Source organism: Phyllobates terribilis, unplaced genomic scaffold (genome assembly GCF_046119375.1).
Source record: "Phyllobates terribilis strain yellow unplaced genomic scaffold, ASM4611937v1 Scaffold_2__4_contigs__length_985480577, whole genome shotgun sequence".
Classification (NCBI taxonomy): Eukaryota; Metazoa; Chordata; class Amphibia; order Anura; family Dendrobatidae; genus Phyllobates; species Phyllobates terribilis.
The window spans coordinates 117,028,180-117,049,847 of record NW_027362762.1 but is presented as its reverse complement, the minus strand read 5'-3'; the positions used below and the strand labels follow the sequence as shown (position 1 = coordinate 117,049,847).

General features: G+C 40.0%; 1 protein-coding gene across 6 annotated transcripts in view; it reads right to left on the bottom strand.

The window, feature by feature from the left end:
* The window catches only part of NBEA (neurobeachin), a 786,732-nt gene that overhangs the window by 13,815 nt on the left and 751,249 nt on the right, over positions 1 to 21,668 (bottom strand). For all 6 annotated transcript variants that reach the window (XM_073662535.1, XM_073662540.1, XM_073662538.1 and 3 more), the window contains 2 exons: positions 20,198 to 20,368; positions 100 to 201 (listed from right to left, as the gene is read on the bottom strand). In XM_073662535.1, coding sequence (XP_073518636.1) covers positions 100 to 201; positions 20,198 to 20,368 — 273 coding nt within the window. The remainder of the gene's footprint in view (positions 1 to 99; positions 202 to 20,197; positions 20,369 to 21,668) is intronic.

Below are 21,668 nucleotides of genomic sequence, written 5' to 3'. Positions count from 1 at the left end.
ATGGGACAAAACAGTGCCGCATGCTACAACGCAGATATGAACAGAGCCTAAATAATAAGAATATAATGGAGGAAAAAAACAAGACAATAATGCGCTCACCTTTAGCTCCGCTGATGACAAGACCCAGTTCTGCACACACGGACACGCAGACAACTTCATGGTCGTGGCCGGTTAGCACAGCTCTTGGAGCCGGGTAGTCACCTGAAATATGTGAAGAACATGTAAGATGTAAATGTCAAATGAAACAAATGTTTTCGTCTTAAGCTTATACGGACACCCCCAGTAATAGCGACCTATGTAATCATACATGGGGCAGTAACCGTTATGGAGTTTCTTTACGTCTGCTGAAATAGGGAGAAATACATTGGAGATAGGTAGCAGGCCTGTGTGTCCATGTTTCTTCACAATATTTGTAAGGTTTTGTTACACGGTCTGTTTGTGCTTCTCTTTTTTATGTGCAGCTTATCAGATGATGGATGAGGAAGCCATTATACAGATTCATTTTTATTCCATATTTGCAATAGCACAGTGAGTTGGTTGGTGCCTAGATCTAGCAGCTGTGCCCTCAAATTGCGGCTGAATTGCAGTTTTGCAAAAACGCCATTGCACCACAATGTATGAACACATGCCTAAGAGCTGATGTACCTAGCAGTGTTTTTAAGTATTTCACATGTAAAAACTCAACGGGAAAACAACCGCAGCTCATATTTAAATAGAAAATGTGGTAATGTCGGGGGCTGTCGAGTCCGGAGGTACCTAACGAAGGAGTTAGAACAACTCCGAAACGCGTTGTCAAAGTCTTTCCTTTCATAACCTCCAACATCGTTCTCTGGACTTGGCAGCGCCCGACATTAACGTATTGTCTCCTCAAGATCTGTGCCTGACCTTTGTTAGGTACAGCTGGTGAAAATTGGAGCAGCAGCCTCATCCTTTTTACCTTCCACACTTCATGGAGTATTGTGTTTGCAATTTGCACAACTTGCCCAGGTGAGCACCTTCAAGGAGTCTCTAGTCTTTATTTTCCATCCACCAATTTTATACATGGGTTGTCCCTGCTTCTTTTCTTCTAATTTTTAAATAAAAGACTCATGTAAATAATTATATATACAGTTAGGTCCATATATATTTGGACAGAGAAAACATTTTTCTAATTTTGGTTCTAGACATTACCACAATGAATTTTAAACAAAACAATTCAGATGCAGTTGAAGTTCAGACTTTCAGCTTTCATTTGAGGGTGTCCACATTAAAATTGGATGAAGGGTTTAGGAGTTTCAGCTCCTTAACATGTGCCGCCCTGTTTTTAAAGGGACCAAAAGTAATTGGCAAGATTAAATAATTGTAAATAAAATGTTCATTTCTAGTACTCGGTTGAAAACCCTTGGTTGGCAATGACTGCCTGAAGTCTTGAACTGATGGACATCACCAGACGCTGTGTTTCCTCCTTTTTGATGCTCTGCCAGGCCTTCACTGCGGTGGTTTTCAGTTGCTGTTTGTTTGTGGGCCTTTCTGTCTGAAGTTTAGTCTTTAACAAGTGAAATGCATGCTCAATTGGGTTGAGATCAGGTGACTGACTTGGCCATTCAAGAATATTCCACTTCTTTGCTTTAATAAACTCCTGGGTTGCTTTGGCTTTATGTTTTGGGTCATTGTCCATCTGTAGCATGAAACGACGACCAATCAGTTTGGCTGCATTTGGCTGGATCTGAGCACACATTATGGCTCTGAATACATCAGAATTCATTTGGCTGCTTCTGTCCTGTGTCACATCATCAATAAACACTAGTGACCCAGTGCCACTGGCAGCCATGCATGCCCAAGCCATCACACTGCCTCCGCCGTGTTTTACAGATGGTGTGGTATGCTTTGGATCATGAGCTGTACCACGCCTTCGCCATACTTTTCTCTTTCCATCATTCTGGTAGAGGTTGGTCTTGGTTTCATCTGTCCAAAGAATGTTCTTCCAGAACTGTGCTGGCTTTTTTAGATATTTTTTAGCAAAGTCCAGTCTAGGCTTTTTATTCTTGATGCTTATGAGTGGCTTGCACCGTGCAGTGAACCCTCTGTATTTACTCTCATGCAGTCTTCTCTTTATGGTAGATTTGGATATTGATACGCCTACCTCCTGGAGAGTGTTGTTCACTTGGTTGGCTGTTGTGAAGGGGTTTCTCTTCACCATGGAGATTATTCTGCAATCATCCACCACTGTTGTCTTCCGTGGGCGCCCAGGTCTTTTTGCATTGATGAGTTCACCAGTGCTTGCTTTCTTTCTCAGGATGTACCAAACTGTAGATTTTGCCACTCCTAATATTGTAGCAATTTCTCGGATGAGTTTTTTCTGTTTTTGCAGCTTAAGGATGACTTGTTTCACCTGCATGGAGAGCTCCTTTGACCGCATGTTTACTTCACAGCAAAACCTTCCAAATGCAAGCACCACACCTCAAATCAACTCCAGGCCCTTTATCTGCTTAATTGAGAATGACATAATGAAGGGATTGCCCACACCTGTCCATGAAATAGCCTTGGAGTCAATTGTCCAATTACTTTTGGTCCCTTTAAAAATATGTTGGCACATGTTAAGGAGCTGAAACTCCTAAACCCTTCATCCAATTTTAATGTGGATACCCTCAAATGAAAGCTGAAAGTCTGAACTTCAACTGCATCTAAATTGTTTTGTTTAAAATTCATTGTGGTAATGTCTAGAACCAAAATTAGAAAAATGTTGTCTTTGTCTAAATATATATGGACCTAACTGTATAACCTCCAAACAAAAGCATACAGCAGCACTCTGCAAGCGCCAAGATGTATGCAAACACTGAATATATGAAATTTGATTTGCGCCCCTGCCATACAGAACATACCAATAAAAATTAAGGTACTTGGCGCATAAATTGGCAAAATTCATGAGAACCCATTAGCTGCGAAAAAGGCATACCTTTCTTTGAAGGAACCTTAAACCTAATCTCATGCCTCTCCTGGGTTAAAATCCTACAAATCTAAAGGGCAGGTAGGATCCAGCACTAAATAAAAAGGGCCTTAGGCTGATATGAGGAGTGCACAGTCAGAAAAGGAGGCAGTCACCACTTCCAATAGTATACTACAAAAAAACAGAAAACTTACCAGCACCTCTGAACAGAATAAAGCAAGTGTGAACAGGTGCAAGCTGCTATGGCTGCAGAAAATGCAAACAAAAGAATACAGCAGCAGACTAAGTACTATGGGTTTGGGGTTTTGATATATATAACCCCAGTGTTTTATAAAAATCTGGTGGTTATGAAAACCATAAAAAAATAAGTAATATTATACTATAATCTTGTCTTCGGGAATATAACTGGTGATGCATAAAAATAGGGAAAACCACATAACACGTGCTGCACCCAACCGCTGCACTATCCGTCCTATATCGGGACAGAAATATTGTACTATAAATCACATAACTGCACATTATAACACAACATCTTCTGACCCGTAAACATTTCTGTCCCATTTTATGCCGTTGTACTAAGGATTCATAATGTAAGCAAACAGAAGAGATCCTGCTTACATGCATTACCGGTAATGTCAATCACAGAAGTCTGCACCACCGCCACCTCGCAGTGTCAGAAGATATCATGTACGGAGGCAAATGTCTGCTTCTCTTTTGTAACATCAGTACAACAGCACAGAAAAAGCTTTGTATCCTCAGATCACGGAGGAAAGTCAATGGGAAAAATTGCAAATGGAGGACAAACGCTTCATCCTTGCAAGGGACAGATGCCAAGCACTGCAGCGATCATTCAGAACTCAGCAACGCATACTGTCACATCCTAAATGATAGATGTAGCAGAGGGCTAAAGGCTAAGGAACAAAAAGGGCTTCAGGTGATGAGATGCCATTGGGAATAAGCCGTATTGCTCCAGGCTTAACCAATTCAGCAGAAGTCTGGTCAGCAAGCTATCTGAAGGGTGACACGGGGACAGTGCAATGCAGAACACAATCATTCGGAAGAAATTACTTCTGTTCTATGTGCAGCATAGCTGCATACACGTCACAAGTTCTCATGGACACACACGAGAAAATTCCCAGGGTTCTAGGCAAGATAACCCTTTAACACCTTTGGCTCCTACATCTAAAAATTATGAGGCAGTGTAATATTTTTTGGTTGCCAAATCAAAAATCCACATCATTAACAGAATCAAAAATAAGAATCACACTAGACAGTAGCCTGACCTGTTTGCAGAAAATCAAATGGTAAACTGCAGCCACTAGGGGGAGCTTGGGAGATTAGTTCATACTGTTTAGACATTGTATTCAATAGGGACGCAGTATACAGCAAACTCATCTGCTCCACCTAGTGGCAGCTGCAGGCAAGCTAGAGGTATCATATGGACTCATAAGGCAAAAAAATAAAAAGACAAATGGGATTTTTTAGTTGCACTGGTAATGATCTGGAATTTTCAAATAAGGAAAAAAGAAAGATTCCTCTAAGAAACTTAACTAACTGTTGGGGTCACTAACACTAACCCCACTCCTAACTACAAAGCGGCGTTCCTGCCTTACATATAAATGTAATTACATACTGCATAGAAACTGATGAAAGGTCTCCTTTAAAAGGATTATAAAAAGGATTTTTTATCCCTCAAGAATATAGCTAATATTATCCATTGCTGGTGTCTGCAGCTCGGACTCATTCATGTGGAGGGAGCTGCACTACCAGACACAGCTTGTGGACACAGTGTGGGGCTGTTTTTGAGTGGCCAAAATAAAGGCTTGCTTTTTTTCTCTGCTAGGAACAGCATCACTCTTGTCCATGATCTTAAAAAAAAAAACATTTTATTTTGTTTGGTTTTAAGAAAAAAAAATCAGGAAAATCTGAAGAAGGGTCTGATGGGTGGATCATGTCACCGTCATACACCACCCCATTAGGACTACACTGGGCATTTCACTGTGGTTCAGTTTTTACTTTTAGAAATTGTGATTTTTATACAGCTCCTTAATGCAATGTCACATTAAAGTAAGCCATAAAGTGACCCCCACAATCTGATATTGATGACGTATTCTATTTATATGATATCATGAGGATAGGACATCAATATGTTGTGACCAGACAACACTTTCAACCATGTGTAAGAATGGTGGACTGTACTATCACGTTCCGACCCATGAAGTCATCAATTGCGCTGTATTATAGTGTGAACATAGTTATGCGTCTTTCATGTATGTATGATGTACAGAATGTGATACGTGCTGCTACCAGGCACTATGTGATGTAAGGGACTGTAATGCATAATTAATGTACAGTATTACAGGATGTGATAGAGTAAGGTATATCTTGATAGTGCATGAGTACTATAGGGGTAATACATAAGTGTAACATGTGTATTGTGAATAGACTGTGATATGGTAGTGTACAGAATAGGGTAAAATCTAGATTAGAATTTAGGACAATAGGTTTAGTACGTACTGGTATAAGATAGTAACTGTAGTTTGCTGGGGACATAGCATATGGTGCAGTTAATGTTTGGGACCAGCCCACAATGGGATGGGGATAATGCTAGCATAAAGCAGACTACTTCCTGATAGTTAGTCAGATAGGGAAGTGCAGTAATCAATGTCAAGTTCAAGTGCAGTGGGCTCCTGGCGGCAGTGAGGAACTATCGTTCATGGCAGGAGGCCCTAATAGAATCCCTTGCAGACATTCCTGCAACGTCCGGCGCTCAGGGCTCGGTATAGGTACTAGGAGGAGTGTCTTCTCTTCTGGCACACAGGGGATGATGGACGCAGGCCACGAGAAGAGAAGGTAATGGATCTCAGGTGTACTGTGGGACTGGACAAGAAATCCCTGGGGCAGACCGGAATAGCCAACGTAGGAATAGTCCAGGAGGAACGGATAGTAATGCTGGAAACGTAATGTGTCAAGGAAACAAAGAAGAAGTGCTGTGCCCGATACTGCATGCTACAATCTGATGAACTTGAACTGTCCAGTAAACTTTTGTTGGTTAACACGAACTGCGTGTCCCCTAAATTATATGTGGCGACTCTTAAGATGGAGGCCTGGGAGCAGCGGAGGCCTGCGTCCTACAAGTGAGTGTGATTGACCCCACACAGAGCAGCACATTGGGACTGGGACACGGTTTTCCTGTAAAGTGCCAAGGTATAATGAGACAGCAGCTCGGTCATGGCTACCATCTGTGGTCACTTTACACATGTGATGCTAAAGACTAAAGCCTGTATGGAAGACCCCATTATAGTGTTTGGAACATTTTGTAATAAATCTGGAAAAAAAATCACAAAAATCCTCCAATATCAGACAAATCTTTACACCATTTTATGGCAAGACCTGAAAATCTCTTTTTAACTCATTAGGCTGCAGCTAAAAGTGAAAACTTTTTAATAGGCGCTATAAAAAAAAGACCATGGTTTAGGGCCATGTCTATAAAGTACTTTGCATCAAATCACCCCGTTAATTCAATAGGGTTCGGGGTTTATTTTATTCATCTTTGACTCTTCTGATCTGAAACCATCATATCCAAAATGGCAGACAGCAGACAATAATCCTATTTCACTGAACGGCTTAGGATTTATATTGAACATGTGTGCTGGAAGATACAGGATCCCCATCTAACAGGGGTGAAAATGTCCCTTTAGAAATAGCTGTAACGCACATGGAGGAGCCGGAGCCCACACCTTCGGTGAGTATCCTGTTGGAAGCAAAGTAATGAGAAATGTCAGGTGAAGTCCCAAGATCAATGAAATTTCAGGCACTGGGGACGTAACATGAATAGCATTGATCCTTTTAAAGAACACCAGTCAGAAGCTGAACGTAATATATTGCACAGAAAGGCTCGAGAGGATAAGCAGGCGAGTCCGACATACCTACCTGACAAAAAATTCAATCAGCCTGTAGCACGAGCTGCCTGAGCTCCTCTGCCGGCGTTCAGGACGGAGATCGCTTCCAATTAAACTGTGCAAATTAATTTTTATCACTTTCAAATTAGTTTCTGGATTTGTGAAAGCTTGTTTTTCAGTGAAGGCTTTTGTTCCCGCTCTCCCTTCTGCTCTGTCATGGCATCATCTGCCGGTGATGTGTCGGCTGAGTTATTAGCTTTGTGCAATATCGCCATGCTCTTTCACAATTTCAGATTAAAGGTTCTTTCTGCTTTTATATTGGACATTAAATGCATAGAAAATGTCTAGAACAATGGAAGGATGTTGGAACTTATGGATAACGGGTGCAGGTAGTAGGGGGTCCAAATCCACCTAAAAGCAACTTGGTGCACATGAAAATTGGATGCAAAATTATATTAATCTAAAAAAAAAAAAACTGGGTTATTCCAGTCAAATAATCTGGGTTGGAACAAGGAGATAAGTGTGTGAACTCATCGCCCGAACAGGGACAGTGATGGGAACAGTATGAGGATTAAATTATCCACCCATTCTACACTACCATATATATATTTTCTACGTGTCAACCCTCTGAAGAAGGTCACTGAATTCTGATCTAGTATTAATGGTTTTTACCTTGCATATAATCTGGTGTGTGCCATGTCCATTTTTCATATTATAATCAGACTATCAGTAGGTGCCCACACACCATAGATGGCTGAATGCTCATTGGGCCAATAGCCATCTCTTCCTACCCTCGCACCCATATACATACAAGCTCAGCTCAGGTGAACGTACATGTGTCCTTAAAGGGCTAGTCCCATATCCAAGATCCTATTCCAATATGTGGTATGTGTAATATTATTATTAGCAAATACCTCCAATTAGAAATGTAGTATAGTTCTTCTGATTCGCTATGTCACTTACCCCATCTGCAGGGCATTGCAGTAGCTTAGGTATCCCTGGATATGACCACTCATATAAAGACAGTATGTTAGCTGTTCGTGGACCATGGATAACTAAGCTACTGCAATGCCCTTAACATGGGGTAAGAGACATATTGAATCAGAAGAACTATACTACATTTCTAATTGGAGGTATTTGCAAATATTATTATTACACCTACTGCATATTGGGATAGGATCTTGGAGATGGGAATATCCCTTTCATAGGGAGACAGGAGTAAGTCATTGCCATATATTTCTGACAGAAACACAAAGATCTGTGTCCGATCACGTCAGGAGCTCTATATACAAATGAGATGGTCGGTGGGTCCTATTGAAATAGTCTTCCTAGCTTTCTGTATGTGTAGAGAATATTACTTATTATAAAAGCAGTTTATGCTCCAGAGCTGCTTTTCTTACTGCAATGGGAGATAGAAAGTTAGAACCATATTGTGGCGGCAGTCCTTCGTTCACCCACTGCCATACAAACATGGATACGTCTCTGCTTCCTCCTTTCTGATCTGATTTCCATCTCTGTAGCCTTGTGAGTGTATTCACGTTCCAATGCTGTTTCTGCCCACGTGAATTAGTCCACAAGATCAATGCGCTCCTGCACGGAGGTAGAAACCGCCCCCCCCGATAGTCCACGTGCAGAACATACTTTGAATCCGGGAAGTTTTATGAAGAAGAACATCATACACTCACTTTTTCTTGTACATCAATTTAGGACATTGCATCTTCATGAATCGTTAAAATCTAATATTATACAGTGTTGTCCAACCATCGTGATTTACTGTAACGATAGTAGTCGTGAAGCCGACCATGAAGAATATAGCCATGGTTCATTGCGATGAGCGGGGGACCCGAGCCTCCAGTTGAGTGGCATCCAGTCCGATCTAACAATTATCACCTTAGAAGTGGTTGGGGATGTTTTTTTTTGAAGACTGGAAAACCACTATAAATTTGAGATTATAGCATATAGCAGACTTTACATTCTGGACACACAGTGCAGAGTATACATAGCCATATTCATGTGACTGCACTAATGGGAGGCCATTGTTGTCCGCACGGCACAGAGATTAGCTCAGGATTTACAAGTGGTGAATGGTTATTCTATGTACTGGCTGAATGCTGGAGACCTCTCCCCTGGAGATCCATACAAGATGACTTACGTTGACTTAAATGTCAATGTGTATTGATCGCAGCATTACTTATAGAGACAAGCTAAAGTTCAATATTCTGTTACAAAACAATTTATCTTCATAGACTGTTACCACAATCTCAATGTGTCAGTCTCCACAAAAAGTAATTGTTGTAGGACAATTACAATTACAGAATCATTACGGTAAATGGAAAAAATAATTGGGTTATGAATGTAGGTCACAATAAGCCTTATACAATAAACCAGAGGAGCTTCACAAACAATAGAAATGCAGATTACCAAAATGTATATAACATTAGAAGGGGATACTCCCATCACAGACATGCTCTTCTGTACTGCCCCTTCCCAAACACTGCTTGTCCAGAGATGAGTCGCACTTATGTCAAAGCAACCTTTAAGCACAAGAGATACAGTATAAGTGTGATCACTGACATCTCTAGACAGGCAGTGTGGGGAAATAGGGTAACACCAGCTCACCTGAGCAATGACGTCCTGAAGCATAGGTGCGATGAACCATTCGCAGTAGTTCCACAGCATAAGGAGAAAGGATTACCAGCTCCCTGAATAGTTCAAAAATTAGGTTTCTTTATTGTGAAAAAAGCTCTTTAACCGGTTCCCGACCGCCCACTGTAGATAAACGTCGGCGCTTGCTGGGCTCTGTGCAGCGCCGACGTTTAAAAACGGTGGGTGGTCTCGCAGCGCTCAGGACCCCCAGGGTCCTGCAAGCACTGCGATTCCGGTGCAGAGCGTTAGCTCTGACAGGGGACATCATCGGGACCTGATTGGATCAGGTCCCAGTGATGTTAACCCTTTGATATGTTCTATATGCCGCGATCTATAGTGATCGCGGCATATAGAAGATAGACAGAGGAGAGGGGGTCGTCTTACTTACCTCTCCGACGACCCCTGATAGCAACCCCAGGTCCTGGGGTTGCTATGGCAGCTGGAGGTCACATGACCGCCTCCAGATCTGCCATATATGGTGTCCTGCCTGGCTCAGCCTGCAGCTGAAGCCTGGCAGGAGACTCTGACTGTGAAACAGTCAGCGAAGATCTCATGTAATGTAATACATGTCTATTACATTACATGAGATCAGTGATCAGAAAAATAAAAAATTAATGTCCCATACAGGGACTAAGTAAAAATGTAAAAAAAAATGTTTTCAAACTGTTAAAAAAAAAAATCACAAAATAAATAAAAATAAATAAATAAAATATTAAACCAATAAATCCGTATATTTTTACAAAACCAAAAAAAGTACACATATTTGGTATCGCCGCATCCAAAACAACCCGAGCTATAAAACTATCACACTAATTAACTCCTTCTGTACACACCGTAATAAAAATAAATAAAAAACGGAGCAAAAAAATATGCTTTTTCATCATATCGCCAAACAAAAAGTGGAAAAAAAATGCGATCAAAAAGAAAAATAGAAATAAAAATGATACCGCTGAAAACGTCATCTTGTTCCGCAAAAAAAAAGCCGCCATACAGCTCCATCAGCCGAAAAATAAAAAAGTTATAGCGCTCAGAATAAAGCAATGCAAAAAAATATTTTTTTCTATAAAATTGTTTTATTGTGTAAAAGCGCCAAAACATAAAAAAAAATACAGTAAGTGTAGTATCGCTGTAAACGTACTGACCCGAAGAATAACGCTGCCTGATCACTTTTACCACACGCAGAACGGCATAAAAAAAAAACCTCAAAAAACAATTCCTGAATTGTTGGTTTTTGTTAATTTTACCTCCCAAAAAATGGAATAGAAAGCGATCAAAAAATGTCACGTACCCAAAAATGGTACCAATAAAAATGTCAACTCGTCCCGCAAAAAACAAGCCTTCACATGACTGTCGGCCGAAATATGGAAAAATTATAGCTCTCAAAATATGGCGATGCAAAAACTAGATTTTGAAAAAAAAAGCGTCTTTTAGTGTGTGACAGCTGTCAGTCATAAAAACCCCATATAAATCTGGTATCTCTGTAATCGCACCGACCCGAAGAATAAAGTAATCGAATCACTTATACCGCACGAGGAACGGCGTAAAAAATAAATAAAACCAATTCTTCACCTGCTACTGATTTGTTTATTATGTCTCCCAAAGATCCCAGTAAGGCTCGGCGCACATTTATCCTGCGCTCTGCGCTGAGCGCTTACACCAGAGTTTCCGTGTAAATCTCTGAAATACGTGATTCAGCCGGAACCCATGACGGAAGATTACTTGTAATGAGGCAGATATAGGCCACTGTGGATGCCGTCTAGCCTGGGATCCCACGGTGTCATTTGTTTTAGGCGTGCATAAAAGTGCGGTTGGCCACAGTTTTGTGCATTTCTGAAAAAAAGGACACCGCTAAACAGAGGCCAGAAGGAGTCCAGAGTAACTCTGCTGCCTCATTACAGTGAATGGATCCCGCAGGGGTTTCATCTGAATTATATCACTTGGAAATTTAGATGGAAAACCCGATGTAAGTGCTCAGCCTGGAGCGCCGGATAAATATTACGTAAAATGTTCCCAATAAAAGCTTCAACTCAGTCCTCAAAAAAAGCTAGTCCCCACTCAGGTCCGTCATCTGTTAAAAATATAAGGGACTTCCAAGTTACTGGTAGCAGAAAGGCTCTGGAAAAGCGAAATGGCCCTTGCCCCCCAAAAGAAATTCAGAAAATTTTGTGCTCCCAAATCCAAATGCCTATTCTACAATAATTTGTTCTCCAATTGTCAAATAGCGCTCCCCCCCCCCAGATCTCGCCGTATGGCTGAGTGGTACGATACAGCCATATATGGGGCATTGCCACTTTTAGAAGAAATTGTGTGACACATTTCGGCACCATTTTTACCCATTGCCCTGTGTGAAAATGTAAAATCTGAGGGTAAAACATTTTTTTGTGGTAAAAATATAATTATGCTTTTTTCACTGCCCAATGGTATAAATTTAAAAATTAAAAAATACTCACTACTTCCCTAGATGAATTCCTTGAGAGGTGTAGTTTACAAAATGGGGTCACTTGTGGGGGTTTCTGCTGTTTCGGCATGTCAGCGACTCTTCAAATGTGACATGGTGTCTGCAACCTATCCCAGCCAACAATAGCGCTCCTTTCTCTTCCGAACCCTGCCGTACACCAAAGCAGTGGTTTTCCCCTACATATGGGGTATCGGCGTACTCAGGAGAAATTGCACAACAAAGTTCATGGTGCAATTTATCCTGTTACCCTTATGATAATGCAAAATTAGGGAATGAAAAACATTTTTTGTGGGAAAAATGTGAAAATTTTATTTTTACAGCTCAATATTATAATCTTCTGTGAAGCACCTTGGGGTTCAAGGTGCTCACCACACATCTAGATAAGTTCCCTAAGGGGTTTAGTTTCCAAAATGGTGTCACTTGTGGGGGGTTTCCACTGTTTAGGCACATCAGGGGCTCCCCAAATGCAACATGGCGTCCGCTAATTATTCAAACAAATTTTACATTCAAAAAGTCAAATGGCGCTCCTTCCCTTCCGAACCCTGCAGTGCGCCCAAACAGTGGTTTTCCCTCACATATGGGGTATCGGCGTGTTCAGGAGAAATTGCACAACAAATTTCATGGTGCAATTTTTCCTATTACCCTTATGATAATACAAAATTAAGGGATGAAAAACGTTTTTGTGGGAAAAATGTGAAAATTTTATTTTTACAGCTCAATATTATAAACTTCTGTGAAGCACCTTGGGGTTCAATGTGCTCACCACACATCTAGATAAGTTCCCTAAGGGGTCTAGTTTCCAAAATGGTGTCACTTGTGGGGGATTTCCACTGTTTAGGCACATGAGGAGCTCTCCAAACGCAACATGGCGTCTGCTAATTATTCAGACAAATTTTACATTCAAAAAGTCTAATGGCGCTCCTTCCCTTCCGAACCCTGCAGTGCGCCCAAACAGTGGTTTTCCCTCACATATGGGGTATCAGCACGCTCGAGAGAAATTGCACAAAAAAATTTGGGGTCCATTTTTTCCTGTTACCCCTGTGAAAATAAAAAAAAAAATTGGGTCTAAAGTAACATTTTTGTGAAAAAAGTTAAATGTTAATTTTTTTCTTCCACATTCTAAAAATTCCTGTGAAGCACCTGAAGGGTTAATAAAGTTCTTGAATGTGGTTTTGAGCACCTTGAGGGGTGCAGTTTTTAGAATGGTGTCACTTTTGGGTATTTTCTGTCATAAAGACCCCTCAAAGTGACTTCAAATGTGATGTGGTCCCTAAAAAAATGTTTTTGTAAATTTTGTTGGAAAAATGAGAAATTGCTGGTCAACTTTTAACCCTTATAGCTCCCTAACAAAAAAAAATGTTGGTTCCAAAATTGTGCTGATGTAAAGTAGACATGTGGGAAATGTTATTTATTAACTATTTTGTGTGACATATCTCTCTGATTTAAGGGCATGAAAATTCAAAGTTTGAAAATTGCAAAATTTTCAAAATTTTTGCCAAATTTCAGATTTTTTCACAAATAAACGCAAGTGATATCGAAGAAATTTTACCACTATCATGAAGTACAATATGTCACGAAAAAACAGGCTCAGAATCAGCGGGATCCGTTGAAGCGTTCCAGAGTAATTACCTCATAAAGTGACAGTGGTCAGAATTGAAAAAATTGGCCCGGTCACGAAGGCAAAAACAGGCTCTGGTGCGAAGTGGTTAAAAACAGATTCCATAGTCACATAATATAGCAAGGGCAACGCGTTTCGAACGCTAAAGATGCGTTCTTTGTCAAGACTGGCTTACAAATGACATACCCATGGTATATAAACCATTGTTAACCAATCGCATACAAGATGGAAGTCACATGATACATAGATTTACATAAAAAAATATAAAACCAATTTGCAGAGTATATGCATAGTAAAAACAATCATATGCCAAAGAAGAAATCACATATGCATAGAAAAGTTACTCGCTATAATGGAACAGTAGTTCCCTCCGTAAATTTAGTCCATTCGGTTGGCAAGTGTTCAGATGATACATCCAAAATGCTTCCTGATCAAGTAGGCGTCTCCTATTATCCCCGCCCCGAGGATCAAAGGTAAGTTTTTCAATGCCAAAGACCTGAAATGAGGATGTCTCTCTATTATGCTGCTCAATAAAATGTCTGGAGGCACAAGAAATGTTATGATTAGTGACATTAAAAATATCAGAAAGATGTTCTGCCACTCGCTGTTTTAATTTTCTTATAGTGCATCCCACATATAACAGATCGCAGCTGGCACATCTTATGATGTAAACCACATAATTACTGTTGCAATTCAGATAGCTTTTTATATTGTGTGTTTCACTAGAATCAGCATTAGTGAAGTTTTTAGTGATTTTTACATAGCGACAAATGCCGCATCTGGTGTAGCCACACTTGTAAAACCCTTTACAATTAAGCCAGGTATGCCGTTTTTATTGATTATTTGGGCGACTAGATGCCAATAGCCCCCCTATTGTTTGCGCTTTTTTTGCCACCACCAAAACTCCAGAATCATGAATTTTAGATAATACGGTATCCTTATATAAAATAGGAAGATGTTTCAGTATTATATTTTTAATCAGTTGAAATTGTGAACTATATCTAAAGGAAATAACATTTCGATTTTTATGTGCTGTAATATCATTGCGATTAATCCTTGCCCTAGACAGATCAATTAGATCCAGTCTATTTTTACTGTCCACAATTTTTTCTGCTCTCTTTAAAGACCAATCCGGATAACCCCTAGATTTCAATTTATTTTTACACCTAATGAATTCTTGATCCAATTTATTTACATTGTTACATTTGATTCTTGTCAGTTCCTCCACAGGTATAGCTTTTATAGTGTGGCGCGGATGTCCGCTTTTGGCATGTAGAATGGTTTTCCCAGATATGGGTTTGGAAAATGTGGAAGTAGTGATGGAACCGTCAAGAATCTCCAATTTTAGATCAATAAATGATATACACCTAGAATCAAAGGTGTAAGTGAAAGAAAGATTGAATTCATTGTTATTTAAATACTTGATGAATTCCGGTATGGCAGACACATCCCCACTCCAAATAAAGATCAAATCATCGATGTATCTGCCATACCAGAAAACATCACGATCCCATGGATTGGCGAAGGTGTACAATGCAACATATTCCCAATGGGACATTACCATATTTGCCAACGATGGGGAATAGCTAGAACCCATGGATACTCCTCTACATTGGAGATAAAATTCCTGATTGTACATAAAAAAATTATTAGTCATAAGATATTGTGTACAAGACAAAAGATAATTAATTAAATTCAAGGTATAATTACTATACTTATTAAGATGGAAATCCAATGCTTGCAGAGCGACATCATATGGTATACTTGTGTACAAAGACACTACATCACACCCCAACCATGTATATCCCTCCTGCCATGTGATATTTGTTAATTGGTCCAGAACGTCTCTTGAATCTTTAAGAAAACCTGCAGATCTCTGCACTAACGGTTGAAATAATGTATCCATCCAATTACCAAGATGCTCTGGAACAGAATTAATATTAGAGATGATTGGCCTCATTGGGGGGGGGGGGGGGGGGGGGAATTGATGCCCTTGTGTGTCTTGGGTAGACCATATAAAAGTAACTTTTCTATGCATATGTGATTTCTTCTTTGGCATATGATTGTTTTTACTATGCATATACTCTGCAAATTGGTTTTATATTTTTGTATGTAAATCTATGTATCATGTGACTTCCATCTTGTATGCGATTGGTTAACAATGGTTTATATACCATGGGTATGCCATTTGCAAGCCAGTCTTGACAAAGAACGCATCTTTAGCGGTCGAAACACGTTGCCCTGGCTATATTATGTGACTATGGAATCTGTTTTAAAGAGTTTTTTTCACAATAAAGAAACCTAATTTTTGAACTATTCATGAAGCTGGTAATCCTTTCTCCTTACAGTGTGGGGAAAGGGGCAGTACAGCAGAGGTGACAGTGCTATGAGAGGAGGAGAGCTGATAGCAGGGTTTGTAATGTGACACAGCTAAACTCAGCTGTGCTGCACCTCCACCCCCCCATGGGGACCTTATCTGAAAGGTGTGAGTCATCTGTGCTCTAATCTTTCAGCATCTAATCATGCAGGAGGTGAGACCAGGAGGCCAGAGCTCTATAATTACATCTCATACACTGAGAAACATATTCTTTTTTCGTTGCCTACATGCTACATTGAAAAGTATCTTAGAACACCCACTTGGCTTATCAAAATATAACTCATTAGGAGCCAAACCAAATACTTTGATTGCTAATATCGCCACAACGGAGAAACAAAACGAAAAAAAAAATAGCAAAAGACTTTTTATTCCGCTCTGCAGCCGCAAATACATTGAGTGTTCAGTTCAACGTGAAAAATTTGGTGAAATGTCCTCTTTAAATACAGACTAATAAATCTACTATGATGAATCACATATAATAATGGTAAAACTCCCATCCGAGTGCCAAGTTCTTTTGCAGGTTGCCTCAGTTCTGTGCTACATTAAACTACTATAGGTACGGTGCGGATTTTTTAAGATAAAAATGGACAGAAATGAGCAGAAATGCTGGATCTATTAAAGTGATCATACAGTAATTCCAAACCACAATGACATTGTTAAAATCAGAAGATGCCATCTAAAGCAGACGGGAAGCTGCCACTACCTAATCAATACCCCGGAAAATGAATGGCAACAGTGTCATCCAGGAGAACACTGAATCTAACACAGCGAGTACTGCAATCTGTGGCAGCTCAGCTCTGGTTGATAAGGATGAATCCTGTTCAGAGAAGCTACAAGAGTTTACTAAATGACAAAAAGGAAGTACTATTACAATGGGTTTTTTCTTTTAAAATTGCAGAAAATTGTAAATACTTGTACCCTTGCATAGGGCAAAAATGACTAAAGGTGCCCATATACCTTCAATGGCTGTCGTCCGATCACCCTTTAGTTCTACTTCAGGTGGACATTCAGACACAGTAGACTGCGTCTGGGTGTCTGTCTCCAGTAGGTGTATACGCCCGAAAACGATGCAAGGCAGAGTGTACGTTTGCTCTGTCGGCACCATTATAGTCTACAGCACGTCGGGGCATACATCTGCATCCCGTTTTGCGAGGGGGGCCACTGCACAGGTGCCAATACGCAATGTGAAAGCACCCTAAATGGTGCTTTATAGGAAACTTTACAAACAAGATCTCTTGCAAGTACCACCAAGGAGAGGTAGTTGCCCTACAAGTCAATGTCCAACCCCTCTACGGGCCTTGCAAGGGACAAGGGATAAATGCCAAGCCAAAAACTAATTGACTGACAGCTGTTTCGGGGTGTTCGCTCCTCATTAGTGTAGAGCAGAGTCTGGCTGGCTGAGTATGACGCCGTTGAGGCAATGTAGGAGGAAGTAATGGTTCCACTAAACCCCAGTTTCCATTTTCTTCCCCACTTTCCAAAAGTTATAACTTTTTTATTTTTTTGTTGAATTGCAATTCCGCCATTGTTTTTTACGGTATTCATTGTATGGTAAAAATGAGCTGGAAACATGATTCTCCAGGTCAGTATGACTATGGCGATGCCAGACTACCAAAGATTTAGTATTTTAATTAGGTGGTAAAAAAAATTCTGAAGTTTGTAAAAAAAAATTAAAAAAATTTAGTTTGTTACGCCATTTTCCAAGACCTGTAATGTTTTTATTTTTCTGTTGATGGAGCTGTCAGAGGGCTTGTTTTTTGTATGGCGAGCAGAAGGTTTTATGGATACCAATTTGTGGTACTTACGACATTTTGATCACTTTGGATTGCAATTAACATAATTATGGTGTTTCATTTTTTTTCTCTCTTTACCGTACGGGTTAATTTTACATTTTGATACACCAGACTTTTACGGATGTGGTGATATCAAATTCTAATTCTTTATTTTAATGGGGGGGTGAGAGGGAGACATTCAAACTGTATATATGTTTTACATTTTTTGCTTTTAACTTTTTACTTTATTCTTTAGTTCCTCAGGGGACTTGAACCTGCAATCGTCTGATCACAGTATTGCAGTATATGATGAAAATTGCAGTCACCTATGAAGCTCAGTCTGCAGATTTCAAGATTGAAACGGCGGGACCCTTCAGCAGACCCCTGGCTGCCATGGTAACCCATCGGGAACCCACAATCTTGTCACACGTGGCCAATAGAAATCAGTGCAATGGCCATGGCTCCATTTAAAAGAACTTCCCAAGCCTTTATCACTTTGGCTCCATTCCTCGCCCAGCGCCATCTTCTCCTGCTTAACGAACAGCTCTTATGCTTGAAGTCACACAGCAAAAGAGTTGTCAGTCAATCCGGAGTAGTCAGTGCGGGGTGGAGAATAGAGCTGGGGGGAGTTTGGGAAGTGCCAAAATCACTTTAGCCTTATTTGCATATCTATTGAAATACTGATTTTTCTGTAACAGTGTAATGGACTAGCTAGCAAGAGAATCCTAGAATGTTAGAGTTGGAAGGGACCTCCAGGGTCATCGTGTCCAACCCCCTGCTCAATGAAGAAGTCACTAAATCATCTCAGACAGATGTCTGTCCAGTCTCTGAAGACTTCCATTGAAGGAGAACTCACCACCTCTCGTGGCAGCCTGATCCACTCATTGATCACCCTCACTGTCAAGAAGTGTTTTCTAATATCTAATCTGTATTTTCTCCCTTTCAGTTTCATTCCATTGCTTCTCGTGTTTCCATGTGCAAATGAGAATAGGGATGATCCCTCTACACTGTGACCGCCCTTCAGATATTTGTAGACAGCTATTAAGTCTCCTCTCAGTCTTCTTCCCTTGTAGGACATAGTTTGCAGACCGGTCACCATTCTGGTTGCTCTTCTCTGAACTTGCTCCAGTTTTTCGATGACCGATATGGCTGAACTTGTCTTTGTAAGAGCTACAGATGCATATAAATAGTTTGGGGGATGAAATCCTCCTGAAAAGTTCCCTTTAAAGAAAACCAATACTTCTCCCATGTTGGGAGAAAAGGATTGCAGCAGTGACTAATACAACCCCGTTACTGGATACCTCTCCTGTGTGGAGGACAAGCAGTCCACATGAGGTATAAAACATATGATGGCCTTGCTTTATCAATAAAATATTAGACGTAAATCTCCGACTGGCATTCCTATATACATTGTTATGCTGATTTCTATTTTAAAGAATCACTCAAGAACAATGATTTATGCTCCCCCATTTATATGTGCATTTTAAGCGATCCGCGGTGAGGATGTTATGAACATACAACATACTTAAAACACCTGTCACTTGCTAATTGGATGCACACGAGCTAAAACAGATAATTAGTTGTCTTAGATGTCATGAAACGAAAAAGAAAAACCTGGAAAAACATCACAAGTCAAGCACCTAGCCTAGTTAATTATAATAACCTAACAGCTTTTCATGCCTCCATCGTCTACATTGCGTCTCCTCTATGCACCTCTGGATGACAGGACTGAAACCCAATCCTTTGCCGAGCAGATCAGCAGCAGCTTCTCATACTCATCCTAATGATGTTAACTAATTGGATTTAACCTACATTGTGAAACCTGCTTTCCTTTATTTTCATCTAACAAGCCCTAATTTGCTTGAAGAAATGCTGGTTAATAAAGATGAGGTTCAGGCTACGTGGACTTTCATATATGACCGACTATTAAAGACTGATACTAGAGTTCAGTGGCTTGTCTGCTATTTTAAAGGGGAAGTCCATTTTGGAAAATCATTTTCCTGTGAGAAAGATCCCCCAACAATAGGCTTGTCACAGAACGTCCTTCCATGGGACCTGCGACAATCAGGTATAATCTCTGCAGTATTCAAATTCCCTGTAGCTCCCCCACAGGAGAAGTTAGGAATTACACTGAGTCCTCCAAAGTGATAAAAAGAGCTCTCTATTTTAGATACTAGATTAAAGCCCTTAACATGGATCTCCCCTCTATTCATAGAATTTTCTAATGGGGTATTTTATAATGCAACAACCCCTGAGATAGCGCTCATATCATTTAAACTGACCATAAATAAAAATTTACACCCAATGTATGACTGTTTGGTCATATCCAAAAACATCCATAAATTGGTATCCTACCACACTGGGGACAGGAAAATGGAAAAACTGTGATTTCTTATATTATGTAATTGGCCAGTATTGCAGTTCTTCCTATCTGACCCTCCATATAAAAGAATAGAAAGCAATGAATACATTGAACATCCCGGTACTTGAGCACTTACTATTATTTGGATTGTCTCCTATAATATGGTGTCTCCCGCTCCAGTACCAGAGAAGCAGTGTTGCATCACGTGAGCCTGACACGATGTAGCAATCGCCACCGATGTAAGACTCCGATCTTGCCAGACAGGTAACAACATCCCAATGCCCAAACACAATTTGTGTTAGTTTTCCTAATAAAAAAACAGGAATGAGGATAGATATTGGTATCAAACAATAAGTAAAGTTAGGTCAATGATTTCTGACAGTTTCTGTTTTGGGTCAGTCCAATTAATGGAACATTACTGAAAATGATTGGTGGCAATACAGCAAAGGTACAGCATATTACATTCAGCAAAGGTAGAAATGGCAGCCGAAGACACATGGGCATTGTACAGAAATAGTAGCAAGTATATATGTATACACACATATACTGTACAGGTTAAACGTTTGGATACACAAAATCATACAGTTGTTTTCCTTATTCTTATGGTAATGTTCACATTGTAGATTCAGACTGAAGGCAGCAAAACCACAAAGGGACACATACAGAAACAAGGAGTAAAGAAGCAAACCAGAATATGTGTTACACCTTAAATTCCTCAGAGTACCCCCCTCTTATTCTGATGATAGGTATACACCCCCATGGCATTCTCTCAAACAGCTTTATCCGGTAATTAACTGGAATGGCTTCCAATGCACAGGTATGCTTCATCAAGAGTTAATTTGTGGAATCACCAGCCTTAAGAAAGTATTTGTGACCATCAGGTGTGTTTTGCAGTGTTGGTACACAGGTCCATACAGTTCTGAGCCCTATTGCATAACTATTCTAAGCCAAAATATATATAAAAACCCACTCAACTAAGTAAAGAGAAACAGCAGTCAAAGCATTACTTTAACCCCTTTACCCCCCAAGATGGTTTGCACGTTAATGACCAGGCCAATTTTTACAATTCTGACCACTGTCACTTTATGAGGTTATTACTTACTCTGGAACGCTGCAATGAATCCGCCTGATTCTGAGACTGTTTTTTCGTGACATATTGTATTTCATGATTGTGGTAAAATTTCTTCGATATCACTTGCGTTTATTTGTGGAAAAAAACTGAAATTTGGCGAAAATGTTGAAAATTTTGCAATTTTCAAAATTTGAATTTTTATGCCCTTAAATCAGAGAGATATGTCACACAAAATAGTTAATAAATAACATTTCCCACATGTCTACTTTACATCAGCACAATTTTGGAACCAACATTTTTTTTTATTAGGGAGATATAAGAGTTAAAAGTTGACCAGCGATTTCTCACTTTTCCAACAAAATTTACAAAACCATTTTTTTAGGGACCACATCACATTTGAAGTCACTTTGAGAGGTCTTTATGACAGAAAATACCCAAAAGTGACACCATTCTAAAAACTGCACCCCTCAAGGTGCTCAAAACCACATTCAAGAACTTTATTAACCCTTCAGGTGCTTCACAGGAATTTTTGGAA